Source organism: Zalophus californianus, chromosome 14 (genome assembly GCF_009762305.2).
Source record: "Zalophus californianus isolate mZalCal1 chromosome 14, mZalCal1.pri.v2, whole genome shotgun sequence".
Taxonomy (NCBI): Eukaryota; Metazoa; Chordata; class Mammalia; order Carnivora; family Otariidae; genus Zalophus; species Zalophus californianus.
In genome coordinates this window covers 31454198-31475053 of record NC_045608.1, presented here as the reverse complement: position 1 = coordinate 31475053, position 20856 = coordinate 31454198, and the positions used below count along the sequence as shown (strand labels likewise).

At 47.6% G+C, this 20856-nt stretch overlaps 1 protein-coding gene across 3 annotated transcripts; it reads left to right on the top strand.

The window, feature by feature from the left end:
* Window positions 1-1948: 1948 nt before the first annotated feature.
* CIDEA (cell death inducing DFFA like effector a) lies at window positions 1949-20224 on the top strand. 3 transcript variants are annotated; one of them, XM_027576368.1, is made up of 5 exons: window positions 1949-2097; window positions 11057-11201; window positions 12012-12158; window positions 17738-17919; window positions 19752-20224. In XM_027576368.1, the coding sequence occupies exons 1-5, from the start codon at window positions 2060-2062 to the stop codon at window positions 19897-19899; spliced, it is 660 nt and encodes a 219-aa protein (XP_027432169.1). In that variant the 5' UTR covers window positions 1949-2059; the 3' UTR covers window positions 19900-20224. The 3 variants fall into 3 exon arrangements, with proteins under 3 accessions (XP_027432169.1, XP_027432171.1, XP_027432170.1); XM_027576370.1 differs by lacking the exon at window positions 1949-2097 and adding an exon at window positions 7726-7849; XM_027576369.1 differs by lacking the exon at window positions 1949-2097 and adding an exon at window positions 8017-8051.
* The last annotated feature ends 632 nt before the right edge of the window (window positions 20225-20856 follow it).

The following is a 20856-nucleotide window of genomic DNA, read 5'->3' as shown; positions in this document are numbered from 1 at the left end:
CATTGGGGAGCTTGACTATAGACTATTAGGTGTTATTAAGAGATCATTTTTATTTTGTTAGGAGTGCTAATGTCACTGTGGTATGTGTGAGAACGTCCTTGTTTCTTCAGAGATGCAAGCTGAAGACTTTTATGTGAAGAGGTTCAATAAAGATACAGATAAATAACAAGCAAATATGTCAAAATGTTAGCAGTGCTTGAATCCAGGCCCTGGGCGTAAGGGTGCTCACATAACATTCTGGCTATATGTCCCTACATTTGAAATTTTTCACAATAAAAAGTTTTCTAAAAGGTGAATTGAGTTGACTTGCCTGGACCCCGTTCTCATCTATCAGACCAGGGATATGCTCTAGTCCATGTGGGCTGCTATAACAACATACCACAGAATGGGTAGCTTATCAACAGCAGAAATTTATTGCTCACAGTTCTGGAGGCTGGAAGCCTGAGATCAGGGTGAGAGCTGGTGAGAGCTCTCTTCCTGGTTCATAGCCGGCACCTTCTTGCTGTGTCCTCCCACAGCAGAAGGAGCTAGGGATCTTTCTGGAACCTCTTTCAGAAGGCATTAATTCCACGAGTGAGGGCTTCACCCTCCTGGCTGAAGCACCTTCCCAAAGTCCCACCTTCTAATACCATCACATTGGGCACTACAACTTCAATATATGAATTTGGGGGTGGGACACAAACATTCAGCCACAGCAGGGTTTCAGTGGGAGGAGCCTCAGTCCCAGTGGCATGGAGCAGAAAACACAGCTCTGTGCTCCACAGCAGGCCCTGTGGAATCCAGGACTCTGGAAGGAAATTGCTTTTGGCTTCAACACCCCTTCAAGCAAGTCAAATGAGGTTTGTTGACCCCAGTGACCCTAAAGAGGAAGAAGTGTGAGCTTGTTTCCGTGAGCTGAATGGAGGAATGCCGAGAGAAGGAGCCGTTTTGGGTGACCAGATCAGTGTGCTAAAACGGAGCTGAGTCGGGAGAAGGGAGGCACAGGTCAGACCACAGCTCTTCGGAAACACCGCTCATAACAGGGCCATCGGCAGTTACTAATAATCTGTGGAGCCAGTCACTCGACTCCATGCAGGAGAGTATGCACTAGCCGCTCTATATCCTCGAAAGTTTCCACTTTTTAAAGGGATGGAATTAAAGGACTGTTACACACAAGAGACTTCTGCTTTGGTTTTGTAGGTAAGGGCTCTGTGGAATCCCTAACAGGCTCCCTGCCCCCTCCTGAGGTCTAAAACAAGCCAGAGTGCCTCTTCTGGGACGGTTATTTGTGGCATCAGGACCCGAACAAAATCCTCCTCCGCGCTGGCTTGTTTTTCCCTTGCCTTCTTCACTCTGAGAAAGTCTCTTACCTAGAGCTAAAAGATTGTTAACACAGTCCAGCGGTTCCTTTACCCCTCCGTTCTGAACACCCTTCCTACTGCCCCCAAATGCCCATGATACAGCACTGAAGCAACCTAAAAGGAAGCGAGCCAAGGTTCCCCCAAGCACCTGAGGGGCTATGTGTTCTGGTGTCCGCAGCAACCTCCTCACCTTGCCAACTGGCTTGCTGAACTTGGAGCGGGACGTCGTGGGCTGCAGTTTGGGCGCCAACCCAGCGCGGCCCTGGGGGTGACTCATCCTGCACCTCATCTCCCCCGCCCTGGGCTCTCCCCGCGTGGCCTGGGTTTGAAAACAACACATCTGCCTTTTCACAGTCAAAGCCACGCTGCCTCCGCTGGTGATGTCGCCAGTTACTCCCAACTCCCAGAACGCGCAAGGCAAACATAGACTAACAGTGACCATCAGGGGACCCGCGGGGCAGCTGGGGGTCGCGAGTCGTGGGGACCGTCCTCTGCAGCGGTCTGCGAGAGCCGCCTTCCCCGTAGGGCCCCGAGGTGGCACGGACCCGGGCGCGCTCCCAGAAGGCCAAGCCGCGACCTTCGGCAGGGGTGAGCCCATTGTCAAGGTCCTGCCTGTAGGCGGGGCGGACCGGCCGGCCCGGGCCCGGGGCGGGGCTGGCGGCTGGGCTTTAAGAGGGCGCGGGCGGGCGGAAGCCGAGCCTGTGAGGGGGACCCTGGAGATGGACACCGCCCGCGACTACGCGGGAGCCCTCCTCAGGCGAGTGCGGCGCGAGCCCGGCTCAGGGCCACGCCAGCGCCCCACGTCCTCCCGCGCCCCGCATCCCCCTGGGCCCCTCGTCCCCTCTGCGCCCCGCGTCTCCTTGCACCTCATGCACCCCGCATCCCGGAGCGTCCCGCACCCCCGCGCCACACATACCCCTGTGCCTGGGCACTCTGCGTCCCACCTGAGCCCGGTGTTCCCCCCACGCCCTGAGCGTTCTGCATCCCCGTGTGTCTGGCACCTGCGTGAGCCCCTCGTCTCCCCTGCGCCTGGGGTCCCCTGGCACCCCCTGCGCCCCGCGAGCAGGAGCTGCCCGAGGTCGCGTCCCAGCCTACGCACCCAGCCTCACCTCTGGTGCGCACGCCTTCGGGCAGCCCCGGTGGGCAGAGCCCGAGCCCGCTGCGGGTTTCCTTCCCCTCCTCCAGCTGGCCGCAGGTGCCAGGTGTGGCTCTCCCGAGGTGCGCGGGCATCCGCGGAACAGGTGACAGTGGTGAGTACGGGAGTGGCTGAATTTCTTCCTGCTGCTGCATCCGCCGGTGCAGATCCTCGAGAGCCCCCGTCCTGGGAAACCCGGGCAACGCCTCCAAGGTGCGCGGGGACGGGGCTTCTAGGGTACCTCGGGATCGCAACAGGAGCTGGGGCCCTGGTGGGGACACTGGGCAGCTTTGGGATGGTCCAGGCTTACCCCTAAAGACGAGGGAGGCTCTGAGCTCCAAGGGGAGGGTGGGCTGAGCCGAGGGCACCCCTTGGGCTCTGAATACGCCCTGACCCCTGCTTGATGAATCCACCCAAGCTTGTAAGGGGGTGTTTGGGGAGAAGGCTCCCCCTCCTCGCTGCGTCCGAGAGCGCCCTCCCTGCCAGGGACGCGTGCGGAGTCTTATCCCCTCTCCCAGGGCTTTGCACCCCTCTGGGGGCTTGAAGGCACCGCAGCACTTACCCTCACCCCAACCCAGCTTCCGTTCATCTTCATATTGATGTAGGAAAGAACGTTAGTGTTGGAAGCCTACGGCCAAGAAAGAATTCTAGAGAGGTCTTTGATGCAAAAAGGTTTATTAAAGCACAGGGACAGAAAGAGCTGAGGATCATGAGGAGTGACCCATTATATACTTTCAAGTTGGGAGGGGCGTTAGGGATAGTGTAAGCCTTCCAGGATCCTGAGGGGGGGCTAGCTATTGTTAGGAAAGGTCATTTATTACTGTTTAGTAGAAATTCAATCATGAGACCCTTCAGATGCATATGGGTGCGTCATATGCTTGGGGCATGATTGATAACATGTATCTTGGGTGGTAGAGCTAAAGGAAGTTTCCAAAGGAATTTTTGTATGTTAAAGTAGACTTACAGGATCCTGGGGGAGGTGGGGGGTGGGGTTGGGCTAGCATTGTCTTTTGCCCTTAGCCAAGTATTAACATTGAGGCAGTTGAGTCCCTAGAGGAATGTCACTCTGCCTGTTTCAAGGACTTGTCAATGGGCTGTAGGTAGTAAGAAAATTTAATAATTTCTTTTCTGCTTTTGTTTCCCACATCAGTATCTTGACACACCCAATCCTGTCCTTGTTAATAAAATCCAAATATTGCATGGAAGTAATTTTTAAATATAAATTTATGGATGGGATAGTGCTTCTTTGAAGATCTTCAAAGTACTTCAGAAAGGATAGAAAAGCCCTTGAGTTCTTTAAAATGCAGGTTTTCAGAGGTGACTGATCCCATTTGTACCAAAGGGCAGAGGGATAGGGTAGGTTGAAAGGGAAGGATGGCAGGGAGCGTCACTTTACAAAACTAGTGTGATCTATAGGGGGCTGAATGTGCTGTGTGCAAATTTCTAACTCAAGGTTAGAAAAATAGCTTCCAAAATGTAAAGATGGTTTGTCTGAACAGCATGGGCTTTCTCTTTAAAAACAAACAAAAAAATCCCCCAAAACCAGAAGTCAAGTAGTAGGAACCAGGGAGGGTGAGAAACAGACTTGTTTCATGCATCTTCTATAATGCATGTAAGCATAAAGGTAAAGCCTTGGGTTTCTTTCCTTTTTTGTTCCTCTCCTCCCCCACCCCCCTTACAATCCCGCTCCAGTGGGTAACAGCTGTTGACAGTTTGGGGTGCAATTCTCAAATATGCAAACACACCCATTCTGCAACTTCTTGTGAGCCCTAGGGAGGTGGCAGGCTGAGGTTTAAGGACTGGTAAGTAGGCACTAATTCCTAGCTGGGGTTGCCTGGAGCAGGCGTTGCCTGCGGACCCTGCCCTTTCACCCGGTTCCGACAACAGGCTACCCGGATCCAAAATGCATCCGTGTGAGGTTTCCATTGGGTCAAGTGTGTATGGAGGGGACTTGCTTGTGAAATGTTGGCAAATCAAAACATAGGGAAGGTCTACTCGACACATTCTTCTGAGCTTGGCAAACTCTAAAAGTGAGTGACCATTTGTTAGGGACACACTGAGCAGTTCTTTGAAAAAAAAATCTACCTGCTTCCAAAATAAACTGGAAGAAAAACAATGCATAATGCTTGTTGAAAGGAAAACACTTCTCTTCCCTGTCCTTCTTTAGAATTATGTCCAGGCTGAAGACCCATGTGAGCCACAGACTAGGTGATGGCCACGTTTGTTAGTTACAGTCTTGCTACTGTCTCCTCCGTGTTCCTTAATTTAACCTAGATGGCCCTAACTCTGTCTTTCCTTAGTAGATGACTGCCTTTTGCCAAAGAAATAATTTAATCCACATACACATCTTTTATTAAGGTCAGCAATTCTAAAGTCTTAAACCAGTCAATAATTTGTTAATCGTCTGTGATCCTTCAAGACCATAGTCAAGGCACAAGCAGCCTGAGGTCTCTTAGCAGAGCTCTGGACATCAAGGATGCCCACACCGGCATGTGTGCTCATTGACAAAGCTGCTCAGCCTTTGTGTCTGTCGGTGAGCGAGAGCATTCACACTGACCTTGAAGTTGTTACAGAGCTGTTAGATACTATACTGGGCGCAAAATTGCTGCTTTTGTTGCTATTTGGTACACCTTTCCTTTCCTTGAACAAGGATCTCTAGGTTGTGTATAGCTGGCATTTCAGGACACATTTCACCACCTTCTTACTAGTGACATAAGCAAGGAATTGCATTTGCTACAAGTAAATCTCCCCGGTTACCGACGCTCACTCTTTTGTGGGTCTAAACTGTTATTTTATTTATTATTTTTTTTAATTTTTCAAATTTATTTGACAGAGAGAGACACAGTGAGAGAGGGAACACGAGTAGGGGGCGTGGGAGAGAGAGAAGCAGGCTTCCCACTGAGCAGGGATCCCGACGAGGGGCTCGATCCCAGGAGCCTGGGATCGTGACCTTAGCCGAAGGCAGACGCTTAATGACTGAGCCACCCAGGCGTCCCTAAACTGTTATTTTAATAACATCTCAAAGTGTCCAAAGACTTCATGGTCATACACTGAGTCCTCTTACTGCATCAAGCATTTCGATAGGTTGGTCAAGGCCCAAACGGGAGCCGGCACAGTCCCTGTGGGGCCGCAGTGCCCCATGTGTGTAAGCCCATAAGGAGGCTCGGGCACTGCTGGGGAGCGGGAAACATTGCTGAGGCCGACACTCCTCCAGCTGCGGCCACTGAGTTAGACCCCGACACTGTCCCTACTGCTTGGCCAGATCCAGCCAGGCCTGATGTCCGCTTTTCAATCCTGTCTGTCTCTCTGCACTGCTGTATTGGACATCACCGCTTCCCTCCCTGATGTCCTCATTGTCCCCAGGCTTTGGTGGTAGTGCTTGCTTGGTTGACTTGCCTACGCATGTCCGCACTGCCTTACTCTCAGGTGGATTCCTCCTTTCCACCTAACAAGAAGATGGGCCGCTCAGACACTGAAACATTCATTTCATTCTGGATGTTCCCCAGGGAGTTGCTTACACGGCCTTACAGAGCCACCTCATCACTGCTGACCCCAAAATGTTTCTCTCTGGGGGAAACTTTGTTCCCAGGCCTGCCCTTTTCCCCTCCTTCCACTTTTGGAAGAAACATCAGTCCATTGGGTGGCATAAAAACATGATTTTTTATGCTCTGGGTGGGGCTAGCTTCGTTTTCCTGGAGTAAAGCTCACATCTGCCCACAGCCTGTGGCTCCTTGCTTTATTTGCCACACTGTTATAAGTTGAGCCTCCTCAGTTCCCTCCGGGAAAAATACAAAGATTTCTCTGTTTTCCTCACTTCTGGGAGATATGCCCCTTCCCAGTTTTAAGAATGTTCTATGAAGTCTGACTTCTCTTTTTGTCTTGATTTCCCCGAAACAATGTTTCCTTGAATAACCTGTTTCCTGGTTTTTCTTTTCCTTTTAGTGAGCTGTTTCCTTCCTGCTTCGTAGGCTTGTTTGCACTTTCCCAGGAATTAGAGGGTGACTGACGTGTGATGTATCTAATCCAAGGCTTCTCAGAGCTCCTGTCTTGACTTTGATATATTAAAATATTAAGGGGAGAATAGCAACACGTTTTAGGCATTGTGCTGATAGCCAGTGACATAGATTATCCTCTTAGGAGGACCAGGAGTGAGTTGGATCAATATGATGCTTTGTTCATTTAGCTAGCTAGTTAACCCCACTGCCCCTTTAGCTGGAGCAAAGTAAATACTCCTATAACAATTGTTAAATAGTTTTAGTGTACATAAAATTTCATTTAACCCTTTTTTATGTTATCCATAAGAGAGTCTCAATTTTATATAATTTGATACATCAAATCACTCATCCTGTTCCTTAAAAGGAATATAAGGATTTAATTTAATGTAATTTATATAAATTAATTAAATTAATTTAATTTAATTTAATTTTTCGAGGATTTTTTGAGGTGCACTCCGTAAGCCTGTTCTCCGACAACGACCCAGTTCCCAGTTAGGAAAAGTAATGGGTAAGAAGAACATGGACTTTTTTTATTGAGGATGGCTATCTTGAGGGCAGCGTGGAGAGGGAGGACCAGAGATCGCTGCCAGCCCTTATCTTGTCCGAAGTTAAAAGACAATCAGGACTCTGTATAATCACCTATACTACGTAACTGGAGCACTGGTGCTTCCTAAGGCATGAATGTTGGCATCCAATGAGGAGGTACAAGACCACAACTAACTAGGTCAAAGCTGTTCATGCCCACAAGGTGTGCCATTGGCCTCTGGCTCCTGGACCTAAGATTCCAGGAAATGAACTTTGTTCTCCCATTTCTCTGATCTTGTTCTAGCCTGTCTTTTACTCAGTGAATAGATTGCATGACAACAGTAGGCTAGGGGTTGTGGGGAAGTCAGAAAATGTGCAGACAGACCCTGGCCTCAGTGAGTACGGATTCTAGAAGGACTTCTGGTTCATGGCAATGATTTCCTGCTTTGTGGGGAGAAGAGAGGCTCTTGCCAGAGAGGGTCCAAGGTTGCCTGTCCCATAGGAGGGTTTTCACCCTTATAGGGCTGACACCGTGGTGCAAAAGTGGGAGCTGGACTCAAACCCCTGTTCTAGCACTTGCTAACTCTGACCTTATTCATTTCCTAACCTCTTGAGTCTCACTTTTGCTCATCTAACACACCTGTCTTGTCAAGTTGTTAAGTAAAGCACTGATGTACCCAGTGTCTGGCATTAAGTGGAACTAGTATCTTTCTTTCCTCCTCACAGGAACTTCCCCTGGGAGTTGTAAGTTTCAGCAGCCATGAGTAGGTTGCCACCAAAGCCCGATCCTAAATGTAAAGCGTAATATGGAAAATCCTCGCTGCACAGCCCACCAAATTGCCGGAGATGGAACTGTGAGTGGGTTCTCTGCAGCGTCAGCTCAGCAGAATGTAGGCATCTTGTTCATCGGGTTGTGTAACTGAGGAACCTGGTGTAATGTCTTGTAATCAGGGCAAAAGTTTGGAGGCTGTCTGCTGGCCTCACCACTGTGTCAGTTCAAGGCTTGGATTCACTCCTTGGGTCTCTGCCCAATCTAATGGGGCACCTGAATCAGAGGTCAGTAACCTGGCACAATCCCCTTACAGTTGCCTCGCTAGGAATAAATAATGCATAGATTTTGCCAGCCTAGAAGGGAAAGGACCTGTCTTTTCCTTCTTAACTGAGTGACCTGGAGAAATCACTCTGAGCCTCAGTTTTCCCATCTGAGAAATTGGGGTGATACTTTCCCCATAAGGTTGTGATGATGATTAGTTAACATGTTAAGAGCAAGCACAAGCTGGCCATAGTGAGGGCTCGGATGTGAGCAGTTAGGACGTGCTGATGTGAAGCTGGCTGAATACTCTTCAGATCAAATCCATGCTAACAATGCAGGCCTGATTCCTAGAATGCCAATTTGTTGCTAGGGCAGAGGGATAAGGTGCAGACACTCACTCTTATGGAAACCTTGCTGAAACTGGCTGATCGTGCTACGAGCATGAACTTATCCTGACAATTTTTGAGAACTGGTTCATTACTATACTATCGGTTTTTCATATAGAAAATTGCTTGGTAGGAGGCGCCTGGGTGGCTTAGTCGTTAAGTGTCTGCCTTCAGCTCAGGTCATGATCCCGGGGTCCTGGGATCGAGCCCCTCATCGGGCTCCCTGCTCGGCGGGAGGCCTGCTTCTCCCTCTCACACTCCCCCTGCTTGTGTTCCCTCTCTTGCTGTGTCTCTCTCTGTCAAATAAATAAATAAAATCTTAAAAAAAAAAAAAGGAAAATTACTTGGTAAACCACTGAATTTTCACTATGTCCATTTGTAGAGCTTCAAGTTAGACCATATATTACTTAAAACACATATGCCTAGTGCTAGTCTAGGCATTATGGGAGATACAACAGAGAAGCTTTTGTCCGTAAGGAAATTCTAATCTGGTTGGGAAAATAAAGCATAGATAAATATATGACAGTATATGTACAGGTATGTATGTATGTGTGTATGTATATGTATAAAATAAAGTACCAAATCCTAGGCGATAGGCATTCACAAAAAGTACAGAAGTCTCTAGAATTTTAGCTTTCATAGGGTTAATCTAGACAAGCTTTTATGAGTGTCAGAAAGCAGTGATGTCTTCACTTTGTATCTTCTACAAGTTTGCCCTAAAAATAAAGCCCTTTGTTTCATTCTCCTGAAGTCACTGTACAGACTATTTGTCCACATTGTCCACAACTATTTGAGCGCCTGAAATCGGTAGTCACCATTCAGGTGTGGGGAGAGCAAAGCTAGAGGTGCTGTTACCTCAGGAGCTGCGGAGATTAAATGAGGTCATGTGTCACTTATCACAGCACCTGACATGAAACAAGCTACCTGACATGTTGCTAACTTACGTTTATATTCTTTTTTTTTTTTTTTTACGATTTTATTTATTTATTCGACAGAGACACAGCGAGAGAGGGAACACAAGCAGGGGGAGTGGGAGAGGGAGAAGCAGACTCCCCACTGAGCAGGGAGCCTGATGCGGGGCTTGATCCCAGGACCCTGGGATCATGACCTGAGCCAAAGGCAGACACCTAACGACTGAGCCACCCAGGCGCCCTGTTTATATTCTTTTAAATAATTTCTTTATGGATATATTCCTAAATATAAAACAGCCCCTAGTCCTGGGTGAAAACTACACATTGCTAGACTGGTCTCCAAAGAGACTGAAGCCCTGCCTAGTGCCACGGCAAGGAGCATCTGTTTCTCCTTACGGAGTTAGTTTTAAATAACTCCTTGCATGTTTGTTTAAAAGCATGCGGTAGTATGTCAGAGGCGGCTTTGCATTTCTTTAATTGCTATCGAAAGCCTCGTATGTTCCCGAATATGCAAACTTGTCTTATTCTTTTAGTGTGAGGCATCTAGATAAACCTTTATGAGGCCAAGAACAGGTGCTTGGGTCATAATCCCAGCTCTGGTTCCTACCAGTTGCGGGGCACCTCTCTGGCCTGATTGCCCTCACCTGTAAATTGAGAAAATCAGGACTATATCGCAGAGTTTTCTGAGGATTAAGTGAATTAATATTTACAAAGCAAATGTTGGGGCCCTGGCTGGCTCAGTCAGTGGAGCCTGCAACTCTTGATCTTGGGGTTGTCGGTTCGAGTCCCACGTTGGGTGTAGAGATTACTTAAAAATAAAATTTTTAAAAACAAAAGTGTTTGTTAAATAACTACTAATCCTGTGAGCTTCTCGTTTATCCCCATTATATATATGTGTGTGTATTTGTACTATATATGTACATATGTGTGTGTGTGTGTATAGTATTTGCAGGTAACTAAAATTTGATAATCAAGGGTTGGAGATTATTTTCTTCAGAAAAATGTCTTGATTTGGTTTTGTTATTTTCCTTCTCCATGTTAGTTTTTTTAATAGTGAAATTTTGAATTCTTTGTTAGATGTGGAACTTACTCCAAAGTGTCATGTAACATATGGCCCAAAGTTCTTTTCCTTCTTGTTATTCCAACCACAATTATTATAGTGTTTGTTGTTCCTCGTTTATTCTAAGTTAATTTCTAAAAATTAGTTTATTGCTCTAGTGACCAGTATCTGGCTTTTCAATTCCTGGCTTAGTCTTACTGTACAATATGTAACTTTTGTGCATGTGTACCCAATTCTTTAACTCTGCTTGGCCACTTCATAGCCTCTGGAAATCTTTTTCTTATCTTTTTTTTTTTAAAGATTTTTTTCAGCTGTAAAAGCCATGTTTGCAGCATAGAATTCTTAGTTCTTGTTTGAGTTCGATACCCTTACCATTTCTTTCTCACGTAGTTACTACAAGGACTTTGAATGTTCCAGTAAAATAGGTGTAATAATATAATGGTTGTGTTTTTTAATTATATATATATATATAAACTTGTTTGTTTTTTGGATATCAGGATATATGTGTATATATATATATAAAATTTTCAATAATCCCCAACTGTTGATTTTCTTTCTTTCAGATGCAAATATTAAAATTGTTTTAATTTTGTGTACTTCAAACCTCTCTTTAAAGACTCTTTTTTGAAGATAACGTCCAAGATATTTTTACTTTTCCCCTCCATTTCCAGGCCCCTGACATTTATGGGATCACAGACCAAGAGAGTCCTACTAACTCCCCTCATTCACTCGGCTCGCCCTTTCCGGGTCTCCAACCATGACAGAAGCAGCCGGCGAGGGGTGATGGCCAACAGTCTGAAGGAGCTCCTCAGCAAGGTGCCAGGAGCCACGGCGCCTCCCCACCACTCGCAGGAGGGCCCCTGACCACACATGGGGCTCTGGTCTTGAGTCCTAACCCAGTGCAGAGACAGAAATGTCACTGTCATGACATCAGAGACTCTAAGGGGAGAAGAAAAATATGAAAGGGAACATTATCGCTTCTCTGTACCATAAAAGATTTAGCTGCAGAAACAAAGGCCTTAAAAACAGTCATCAACTGATAATGTAGCCTTTCTTCTTTGACAAGGGAGAATACAGGGAAGCAGCAGGCTTTGGAAATCTGTTTTCGATTATAAAGCCCAGGGAAGAATAGTCCTTAATCTAAAACAGTGTCCTAGATCACCAAATAAGGAAGAATCACAGACTTTCTGGAGTCTGTGGAGTTGGGTTATGGAGGCATAACCCAGACAAAGACACCCATGGAAATAAATGAGCATCCCACATGCAGACCCTATAGCAAGAGAGATGTTCACATATGGGACGTGAGACTAAGGCTCTTTATCGTGTTGCTGCATTATTCATTTTATTTGTCAAAATAAGTAATTTTAGAAACTGTAGCTATTACCCAGCGTCTTCATTTGTCTCATGTCATTGAAATCTCTGAAGAAGATAGATCCATTAAAAATCTGCACTTCTCTTTTTCCAGGCAAAGACTAAGTCATAGACACCAGTGAAGGTAGATCTTTACCACTAAAATTTTAGCAAGATCAGACAGTACTTCTGAAACTATAACTTAATCAGTGGCTTTGAGTGGTCAAAATGGAATCTCCTGCTTTCTTCCATGTCTCTGACGCGTTGCCAATCTAGACGCTGGAAGCCTTAGTTATCACCAGCGGATTAGTCAATTTGGTGCTGGAAGAAGATGGAACAGTGGTGGATACCGAAGAGTTCTTTCAGACCTTAGAAGACAACACACATTTCATGATCTTGGAGAAAGGGCAGAAGTGGACACCGGTAAGCAAAAACACTTAGCCGACTTTTTTTTTTTAAACAGGAGTTTATTATTTATTTATTTATTTATTTATTTATTTATTTATTTATTCATTCATTCATTTGACAGAGAGAGAGACAGCGGGAGAGGGAACACAAGCAGGAGGAATGGGAGAGGGAGAAGCAGGCTTAGCCGACTTTTTACGCACAAAAGTGCATTCCCTAGTTTGGTGTTGTCTTGCCCTCTTTCTAGATATATACCTTGTGTTCACCTAATAACTGGATCTGCCACCCTCAAAAGGTTGCTTTAAAGTATTTCTAGGAAACTTAGCATCTTAATAAGCCTAGGGGCTATATAATTTAAAGCAAATAATTCTTTTTTTAATTTAAATTCAATTAATTAACATATAGTGTATTATTAGTTTCAGAGGTAGAGGTCAGTGATTCATCAGTTGCATATAACACCCAGTGCTCATTGCATCAGGGGCCCTCCTTAATGTCCATCACCCAATTACCCCATCCCCCCACGCCCCTCCCCTCCAGCAACCCTCAATTTGTTTCCTATGATTAAGAGTCTCTTATGATTTGTCTCCCTCACTGATTTCGTCTTGTTTTATTTTTCCCTCCCTTCCCCTATGAGCCTCTGTTTTGTTTCTTAAATTCCACATAGGATTGAGATCATGTGATAATTGTCTTTCTCTGACTAACTTATTTTGCTTGGCATAATACCCTCTAGCTCCATCCATGTTGTTGCAAATGTCAAGGTTTCATCTTTTTTTTTTTTAAGATTTTATTTATTTATTTGAGAGAGAGAGAGAATGAGAGATAGAAAGCATGAGAGGGAAGAGGGTCAGAGGGAGAAGCAGACTCCCTGCTGAGCAGGAAGCCCGATGTGGGACTCGATCCCGGGACTCCAGGATCATGACCTGAGCCGAAGGCAGTCACTTAACCAGCTGAGCCACCCAGGCGCCCAAGGTATCATCTTTTTGATGGCTGAGTAGTATTTCATTGTATATATGGACCACATCTTCTTTATCCATTCGTCTGTTGAAGGGCATCTCGGCTCTTTCCACAGTTTGGCTATTGTGGACATTGCTGCTATAAACATTGGGTGCATGTGGCCCTTCTTTTCATTACATCTGTATCTTTGGGGTAAATACCCAGGAGTGCAATTGCTGGGTCATAGGGTAGCTCTATTTTCAACTTTTTGAGGAAGCTCCACACTGTTTTCCAGAGTGGCCGCACCAGCTTTAAAGCAAATAATTCTGAGGAACAGGTTTAGGCCAGTAAGGAGCTACAGATCCTGTTAAAAGTGCACAGATGTGATCTGGTGACCATTCCCAGTCTCTGTCCTGAGGAGGCCAGCAAGCTAACATAGCCAGTGAAGTTAAGTAGGGATGTGTGTGTGTGTGTGTGTGTGTGTGTGTGTGTGTGTTTGTGTGTGCGCGCGCGCGTGCGCACGAATGTACAGTGATTTAGAAAAGTAAAGAAGTTGAATAAAGGTTTCTATATCCAGGAAAACTACAGATTATATATATCTTGGATCCCACTATAAAACACTTAAAAGTGTAAAGCAAAATATTAAAACATATCTTATATGCTTACTGACCTTCAAGAAGGGAAAATCCTCAGAGGCCAAAACTTTTCTGGGAGCCAGAATCAAGAGAAGCAGCTTACCTGTGAGCGTCTCACCTGTGGCCATCCACTCACGTCGGTGACTAAGGGCTGCAGTTTTGACAGGTGCTGACAGGACAGGAGACAAAGTCTTGGGCTGACACAAGGTAAGGGCCCAGATTAGAGATGCCCACATAAAGCAGAGAATCTTAAAGTTCTCTCCTAAGAATCTATAAACACAAACTGCCTGCATGAGGTTTTAAGGACTCTTGATTCCAAAAACATTCAAGCTGAGAGTTTAGTTTCCCGAGCCCTGGGGAGGGAAGCATCGATGGAAGGAGTTTATCCATTGAGTTCTCTTTGCTCAACTGGTCCCTCCGTCCAGCCCCAGTGAGCTGGGGTTGATTGTGTCCCCATGTAACCAGTAGGAGCGAATAGCCTCAGAACGAGCATTGATCCAGACATCAGAGAGTTTCCATTAAGTTCCAACAAATGTGAGTTCACAGTCAGATCATAGAATGTAAGGACTTAAGGCACTGTGTGTGAGAGTAAGCAGAAATAATGAAGTCAGACCTCCAAAGACCTCAGATGTTGGAATCATGAGATAGAGAGTACAAAGTAAGTGTATTTAAAATGCCCAAAGAAATATAAAAGGTAATCAAAAGTAAGACAGGACAAGAGGTAATCAGAAAGCACTAGGTAGTCTTGAAAGAATCAAATAGAATTTCTGACAATTAAAGTAAATGGAGCCAGGCAGTACTGAAGATACGTCTCAAGAAGGTTCCATGATGTAGCACAAGAAGGCAGCTGTTTAAAACAGTGTGCCTTTATCCCGTAGAATTGAAGCAGCTCCTAAGCCCAGCCAGCCCTCCCCTAGACATACACCCAGCACGCAGATACCCAGCCGTGAGTTTCTATGTCAATCACATAAATAACTACTGCAGTGTCTGTCCCTTGGATGGGACAGTCTTTGGCTGTGAGAACGCAGGAAGTACAACTATAGGTATCTCTATGGGTGAATCTCATCAACTCGGTTGAGTGAAAATATCAGAATAATCCAGTAAGCAAGTGATCTTCAAATTTTTTACCTCAGGACCCCTTTACACTCTTAAAAATGAGTGATGACCCCAAATAGCTTTTGTTTAGGTGGATTTCAATAGTCTCTATAGATATCCATCAAGCAGAGGTTTTCAGCTGGGGCCAGTCTTACCCCTTGAGAGGCATTTGGCAGTTTCCGAAGACATTTCTAGTGACCACACTGGTGTGGAAGGGTTACTGCTGCGTTGGAAGAGCATAGGGTGAATCCGACAAACCTCTTAAAAGGCAATCTTGAGCTGGACTACTTTTTGTTTGAGAAAGATGTTGTGGGCAGAATACAGCCTCCCAACGATGCCCACATCCTAACCCCTGGAGTCCATGAAAGTGTTCCTGTGTTGGCCAATGGACCTAGCAGGTGTGGTTAAGTTAAGGATCTTGAGCTGAGGAGATAGGCCTGGATAACCTGGAGACCTGTGCCATCACAGGGTCCCTACAGAGGGACACGAGGGTCATAGTGAGGGCCAGAAGCAGGGAAAGAAGAGGGGAGATGTGAGGAGCCAAGGAACGAGAGCACCTCCAGAAGCTGGAGAAGCAAGGCGGCCCCCTTCTCCCCCGGCAGCCTCCAGAAGGAACATCTCTGCCGGCTCACTGTGGCCTGCCCACCTCCAGATTTTATGGTCTAATTCTCTGTTGTTTCAAGCCACTGAGTTTGCAGTAATTTGTTACAAGAGCAACAGGAAACCAGCTCAGAAGGGAAGGGCAGTTTGTGTTTGTTTTTATAACAGACACTGGGTTCGTGGGCCCTCAGTGCGGGTGGGCGCCGGGAGACTGAGCCAGAGCAAGGGCGCTGAGAGGCCGTGGGCACAAATAATCCTGTGGGCTGGTGTGTCCAAGGGGGCGGGAGGCCTCACAGCCCCCTAAGCCTGCTTGACCAGCGACTTGGGGTTGGTGTCTTCTCTTGACTTAGGCCTTTCAACCATCTTCCCTCCAGTGGAAATGGGCACCTCCGAGCTGATGATAAGATCCTAGTCCTTTGTAGATGTGTGTTTTTTGTCTGTCTGGTTTTTTATCAGTGAGGCCAGTTGTATTTAACGCCAATGAGAACGGCCTGCCAAGAAATAGCCGCCAGGGGTCGCCCGTCTTCAGTCTGAGCGCTGGGAGGCCTGGGAGGGTGCCCTAGGACCAGGTGGTGTGGTGATCGTTTCTCCTTCCTGAGCCAGCAGGTCAGAGAAATTGTGTCACCATCGAGCTTGTGAGGGCTTGATTTTGATTTAAGACCCAATCTTAAGGATGACTTTTAGGGGGAATAAGGTACAAACTTCCATACGTCAGAAAGGAACATGAGGCAGTGAGAAAGAACAGTGGCCGGATTTTAGGTAAAAAACCCTCTTTTTCATTCAGTAGTCTTCTTTTTAAAAAAAAATTCTATTTGGGGCGCCTGGGTAGCTCAGTCGTTAGGCGTCTGCTTTTGGCTCAGGTCATGATCCCGGGGTTCTGGGATGGAGCCCTGCGCCGGGCTCCCTGCTCCAGCAGGGAAGCCTGTGTCTCCCTCTCCCACTCCCCCTGCTTGTGTTCCCTCTCTTGCTGTGTCTCTCTGTCAAATAAATAAATAAAATGAGAGCACAAGCAGGGGGAGCAGCAGGCAGAGGGAGAAGCAGGCTCCCCACCAAGCAGGGAGCCCAACGTGGGGCTTGATCCCAGGACCCCAGGATCACGACCTGAGCCGAAGACAGATGCTTAACGACTGAGCCACCCAGGCGCCCCTCATATATAACCTTAATTTTTAAAAAAATAATGTTTCCTAGGGGTGTCTGGGTGGCTCAGTCAGTTAAGTGTACCACTCTTGATCCCAGCTCAGGTCTTGATCTCAGTCATGAGTTCAAGCCCCTGTTGGGCTCCACACTACTTAAAAGTAATAATAGTAATGTCTCCTAAATGCTGGACGGTTAATACCCCCTAAAGAGGCAGCAGGATCTCTTGTACATTAAACAACAGGCTACCACGAGAATGTCTTGTTGCGTATGTCCTGTGTGGGAGGAGAGCAGTGTGGCTCCAGCAAGAAGGGTCTGGGTACTTTTAGGGGAATTTATGTTTTACCTTCACATAGTCATTGTTGTCATTGGTGAATTTAACAGTTCTAGCCTCAACTACTCCCAACCCCAAGAGTTCCTGAGACGTAGTACCTTTGAATCCTGAATACCGCAAGATCCGTGTATGGAGCCAGCCCTTGGGAGAGTCACCCCCGGCACAACTTGGTTCCCTTCTTGCTTTTTCCAAACCTTCTGTGGGGAAGATCGTCTCATGCTCTTTGTAAACCTAACGACTGACAGAGGTCTCTGGCTTTCTCCCCTGACCTGAAGGGTCTACTAATATTCCAGGAGGACCTGCATGGCATTTGTAACCAAACAGCTTTCTGTATCCCCAGGAGGTCTGCGTTCATCCAGGGTGGTGACTAGAAAACAGAGGCAGCCCTGGGAAGTTCTCACCCTGGCCCTTGCTTTAGCTACTTGATTCTGAAGCTTCCTGCCAGGCAGCCTCTTATAAAATGGAAATAGCTGCCTGCTCCTCTTTAAGCAGACCAAGCTATATTCATGAGATCGTCCACGTCAGTCAAGTCACCATGGGTGGCCCTAAGTGACCGGGCTGGATGTGCTCAGTACCTCATGCCAGTAGCACAGCCATCCTACAGTCCGGGCCCTGGAGCCAAACTGCACTCATCCCAAGTCACTAAACTGGAAGTAGCTTAGGGAAGGCTAGTTTCTTGTGGGTTTGGACATGGTAGCAATAGGAGCATATTGATCTGCTGAAAACAGGCCTCAAGTAAATAGCAGCTCAGTCACTAACAGATTTTAAGCCAGCACAGTCAAAATTAGCAAAAACCTAGAATTATGGGATTTGCATGTCACAGCTGGAGAGGCTCCTCAAGTCTCTCCCTCCCTTTCTGGTTCTAGGGTGGCAACTATGTCTCAGCTCTCCAGCAGCCAAAGAAGGCGGGAATAGCAAGAGTCACCTTCGACTTGTACAAGCTGAACCCCAAGGACGTCATTGGTTGCCTCAACGTGAAGGCCACCATGTATGAGATGTACTCGGTGTCCTATGACATCCGGTGTACGGGAGTCAAGGCCCTGCTGAGGTAACCCTTCAGGGGTCGGCTGGGGGTCTGGGAGCTGCGTGGACGCTGCCCGGGTGGCCTGTCCCCAGCTTGCGGCCAGCCCTGCCCTGTCCTGACCGGCAGCTGCTGACCTTCACTAGTTCCTGTTGTCCTCTGGGCGTTTATGCCACAGACTTAATCAGAAAACAGAAAGTCTTGAGCCAAAATATTATTTTTTCCTCCAGAGACCATTAAATACTATGTGGAAACAGAAACTAAATAATAAATAGAGAGCAGAACCAAATGCACAGCCCTCGTTTTTAAAAGAAATTTGGTTCTGCTCTCTATTTATTATTTAGTTTCTGTGTATCCCCCAGGAACACTCTGGTTGTGACCAGGCTGGACAGCCCCCCGCCGCCCGCATGAGAGGGCCCCCTGCCGTCCCTCCCAGCCTTGCCTCTGAGCAGCCGGCTGTGGGACCTTTAACACGCTGCTTAATCTCTCTGAGCGTCAGTTCCATCATCTTTAAAATGACAAGTCTGCTTCCAAGTTCTTTATGATTGCCTGGGCTCTAAACACACCTACTTCTGTCCTCTAGTAAAGACAGATTGATCCCCTAGTACCTAATTCCCATGGAGGGGGGAGGAGAGACCGACAGCAGAGAAGGTCTTTGAAACCAGTCTAAAAAGGTTTCAAGCTGACAAACCGGTGCTCCCTGCACAGCCCCTCCGGGCAGGAGCCCCTGCTTCTCAGAGGGCCCTGGCTCCTTCTCTCCACTGGCCCCATAGGGACCACTCTGGTCATCCCTGAGGCCAAGTGCAGGGCAGGAAATGCTCTGGAAATGAGACTGGTCTCCTCTGAGGGGGCAAGGGCCCGGGCACGGAGTTGGCTCCCGCAGTCCTTTCGGGCGGCCTCTGTTTCCCACTCAGACCCCTTAATGGCCAACTCATAGACAGCTGTTGCTGTCCCTGTGTTGTAATCTTGACTCCTGGGAGAGCTTCCTCCTTTGGCCGAGATGGGAGAAAATAGCTTGATTGCTTGATTTTCCCGAAGTGAGACAGGAGAGTTATACCAGCGTAGAAAAGTATAATGAAGAAAGTAAACCTCATCCCAAATCCCACCCCAGCAAAATCTTTCTTGAGAGGCAAATTTGGCCTTCTTGTCCCTAATTCTTACCATCTGAGATCTGATGGCCCCACAAGCAGCCACAGAAGTCATCCAGGTCCCCACATCGAAAGCATCATGCCAGGGTCCTGTCGTGGAACCCGGGGGGCAGGGGGCTCTCCAGAGCGGCATGGCTGACCCCCAGACCTGGTGAAGTGACAGAACTTTCAAAACTGGAATGAAATCCTTTTGCTTTGGACTCGGTAGAGAGTAAGAATTTGAGTTAAAACCCCCTTTTTTAGTCTGAAATAATGGGAATGCCAGGCTTAGCCCTAGGGCTTAGATGCCAGAACAGGGCCCAGTTGGGATGTCCCAGCCACCCTAAGCCACCTGGGTCACGGGGCCACTCTCCTTCAGCCTGGCTTCTCCTTTCACATCCGACTAGGCTGATTTTAGTAACAGGCCCCACACACCTGAGGTGGCTAGGGTGAGCAAGCTGCCAAAGGACAAGACACATTGTGTGCCTTCTCCGTGCTTCCTAATGACTGTGCAACAGGCCACGTTTGGAAGTGGCCGGAGGAAAGGTGGTCCCAGGCCCCCTGCGTCAGCATCTACATGTCAGCCAGTCCTGGCGGGTTTGGGGGAGTGGTTCCCTACAGCATCAAATGTGAGCAGTGCCTCCTCTGAGGTGGTGAGGAATTGCTGCGTGTCTGCCCCTGGCTGGCCCAGAACGCCTAGCCTGACGTGCATCTTTGTCCCCTTTGTTGCAGGAGCCTGCTGCGGTTCCTGTCCCATGCTGCCCAGGTGACTGGACAGTTGCTCATCTACACTGGCTCGTACATGCTCCAACTTCTGGGTGACACAGAAGAGCAGGCTCCTCGCAGGTCACACTCCAGACGGGGGGTCACGTGCAGATGAGGAGGCAAGCTGCAGGGACCCTGGCGGCTCTTGACCCAAACATTCCCTCTCGAATGATGATTTTGAAGATGCTTTATGTTCTAAATCACACGCATTTGTACTCTGCGGGTCACCTGGGCTCGGGGGTGGCACCCAGGGGAAGGAGAAGGAGTTGACAGCCATGAGATGGGGCTGCACAGCGGGATGCCCGGAGGGAGGAGAAGTGTAGGGGCCTCTGATGGGGGAGGGAAGGTGGCTCCAGAGCAACACAAACATGCATTGGGCCTTTCAGCTCCTCACCTCCTGCAATAAACCAATCACAAGAGCTACTTTTCATGTGGGTAAAGCTTCCCTCCTGTCTCTTTTGTGTTCCAAACAAACTTCTATATATAAGCAAAACTCAGCCAGAAGTGCTCTGCTAACAGATATGATCACTTTTAAGTGTTTGTTAAACTAATGGACCCAGGACCCTGAGATCATGACCTGAGCCGAAGGCAGACATTTAACCGACTGAGCCACCCAGGCGTCCCTGTGCTTTTGTTTTTTCGTGTTTTGTTTTGTTTTTTAATGAGGTCCTGAATGAGCCCAAAGGTACCCAAAAGCTTAAGAACCTGAAGTTCTGGAGGTCTTCAACCAATGTTTATAGCTTAAACACACACACACAGACACACACACACACACACACACACACACACACTAAACTGCTTGAAACCCAGACTTGATGATGCATGGCACTAGTGGACCATGTCTTCAGTTCCTAATGTCACCAGGGTTATCAGGTGGGACCCCTGGTTGCGAGTGGCAGGACACTGACCCAGGCTGCTGTGAGCCCAGAGGGGCAGCTCTAGCTGTAGGCACTGCTGGGTACAGACCCTCAAGTGAGGTAGCCAGGAATCTTGGTCCTGCTTCCCTCTGAGTTGGCGTCCTCTTAGGCGGCCCTCCCCACATGAAAATGAGACGCCAGGGAGTCCTGGGGCC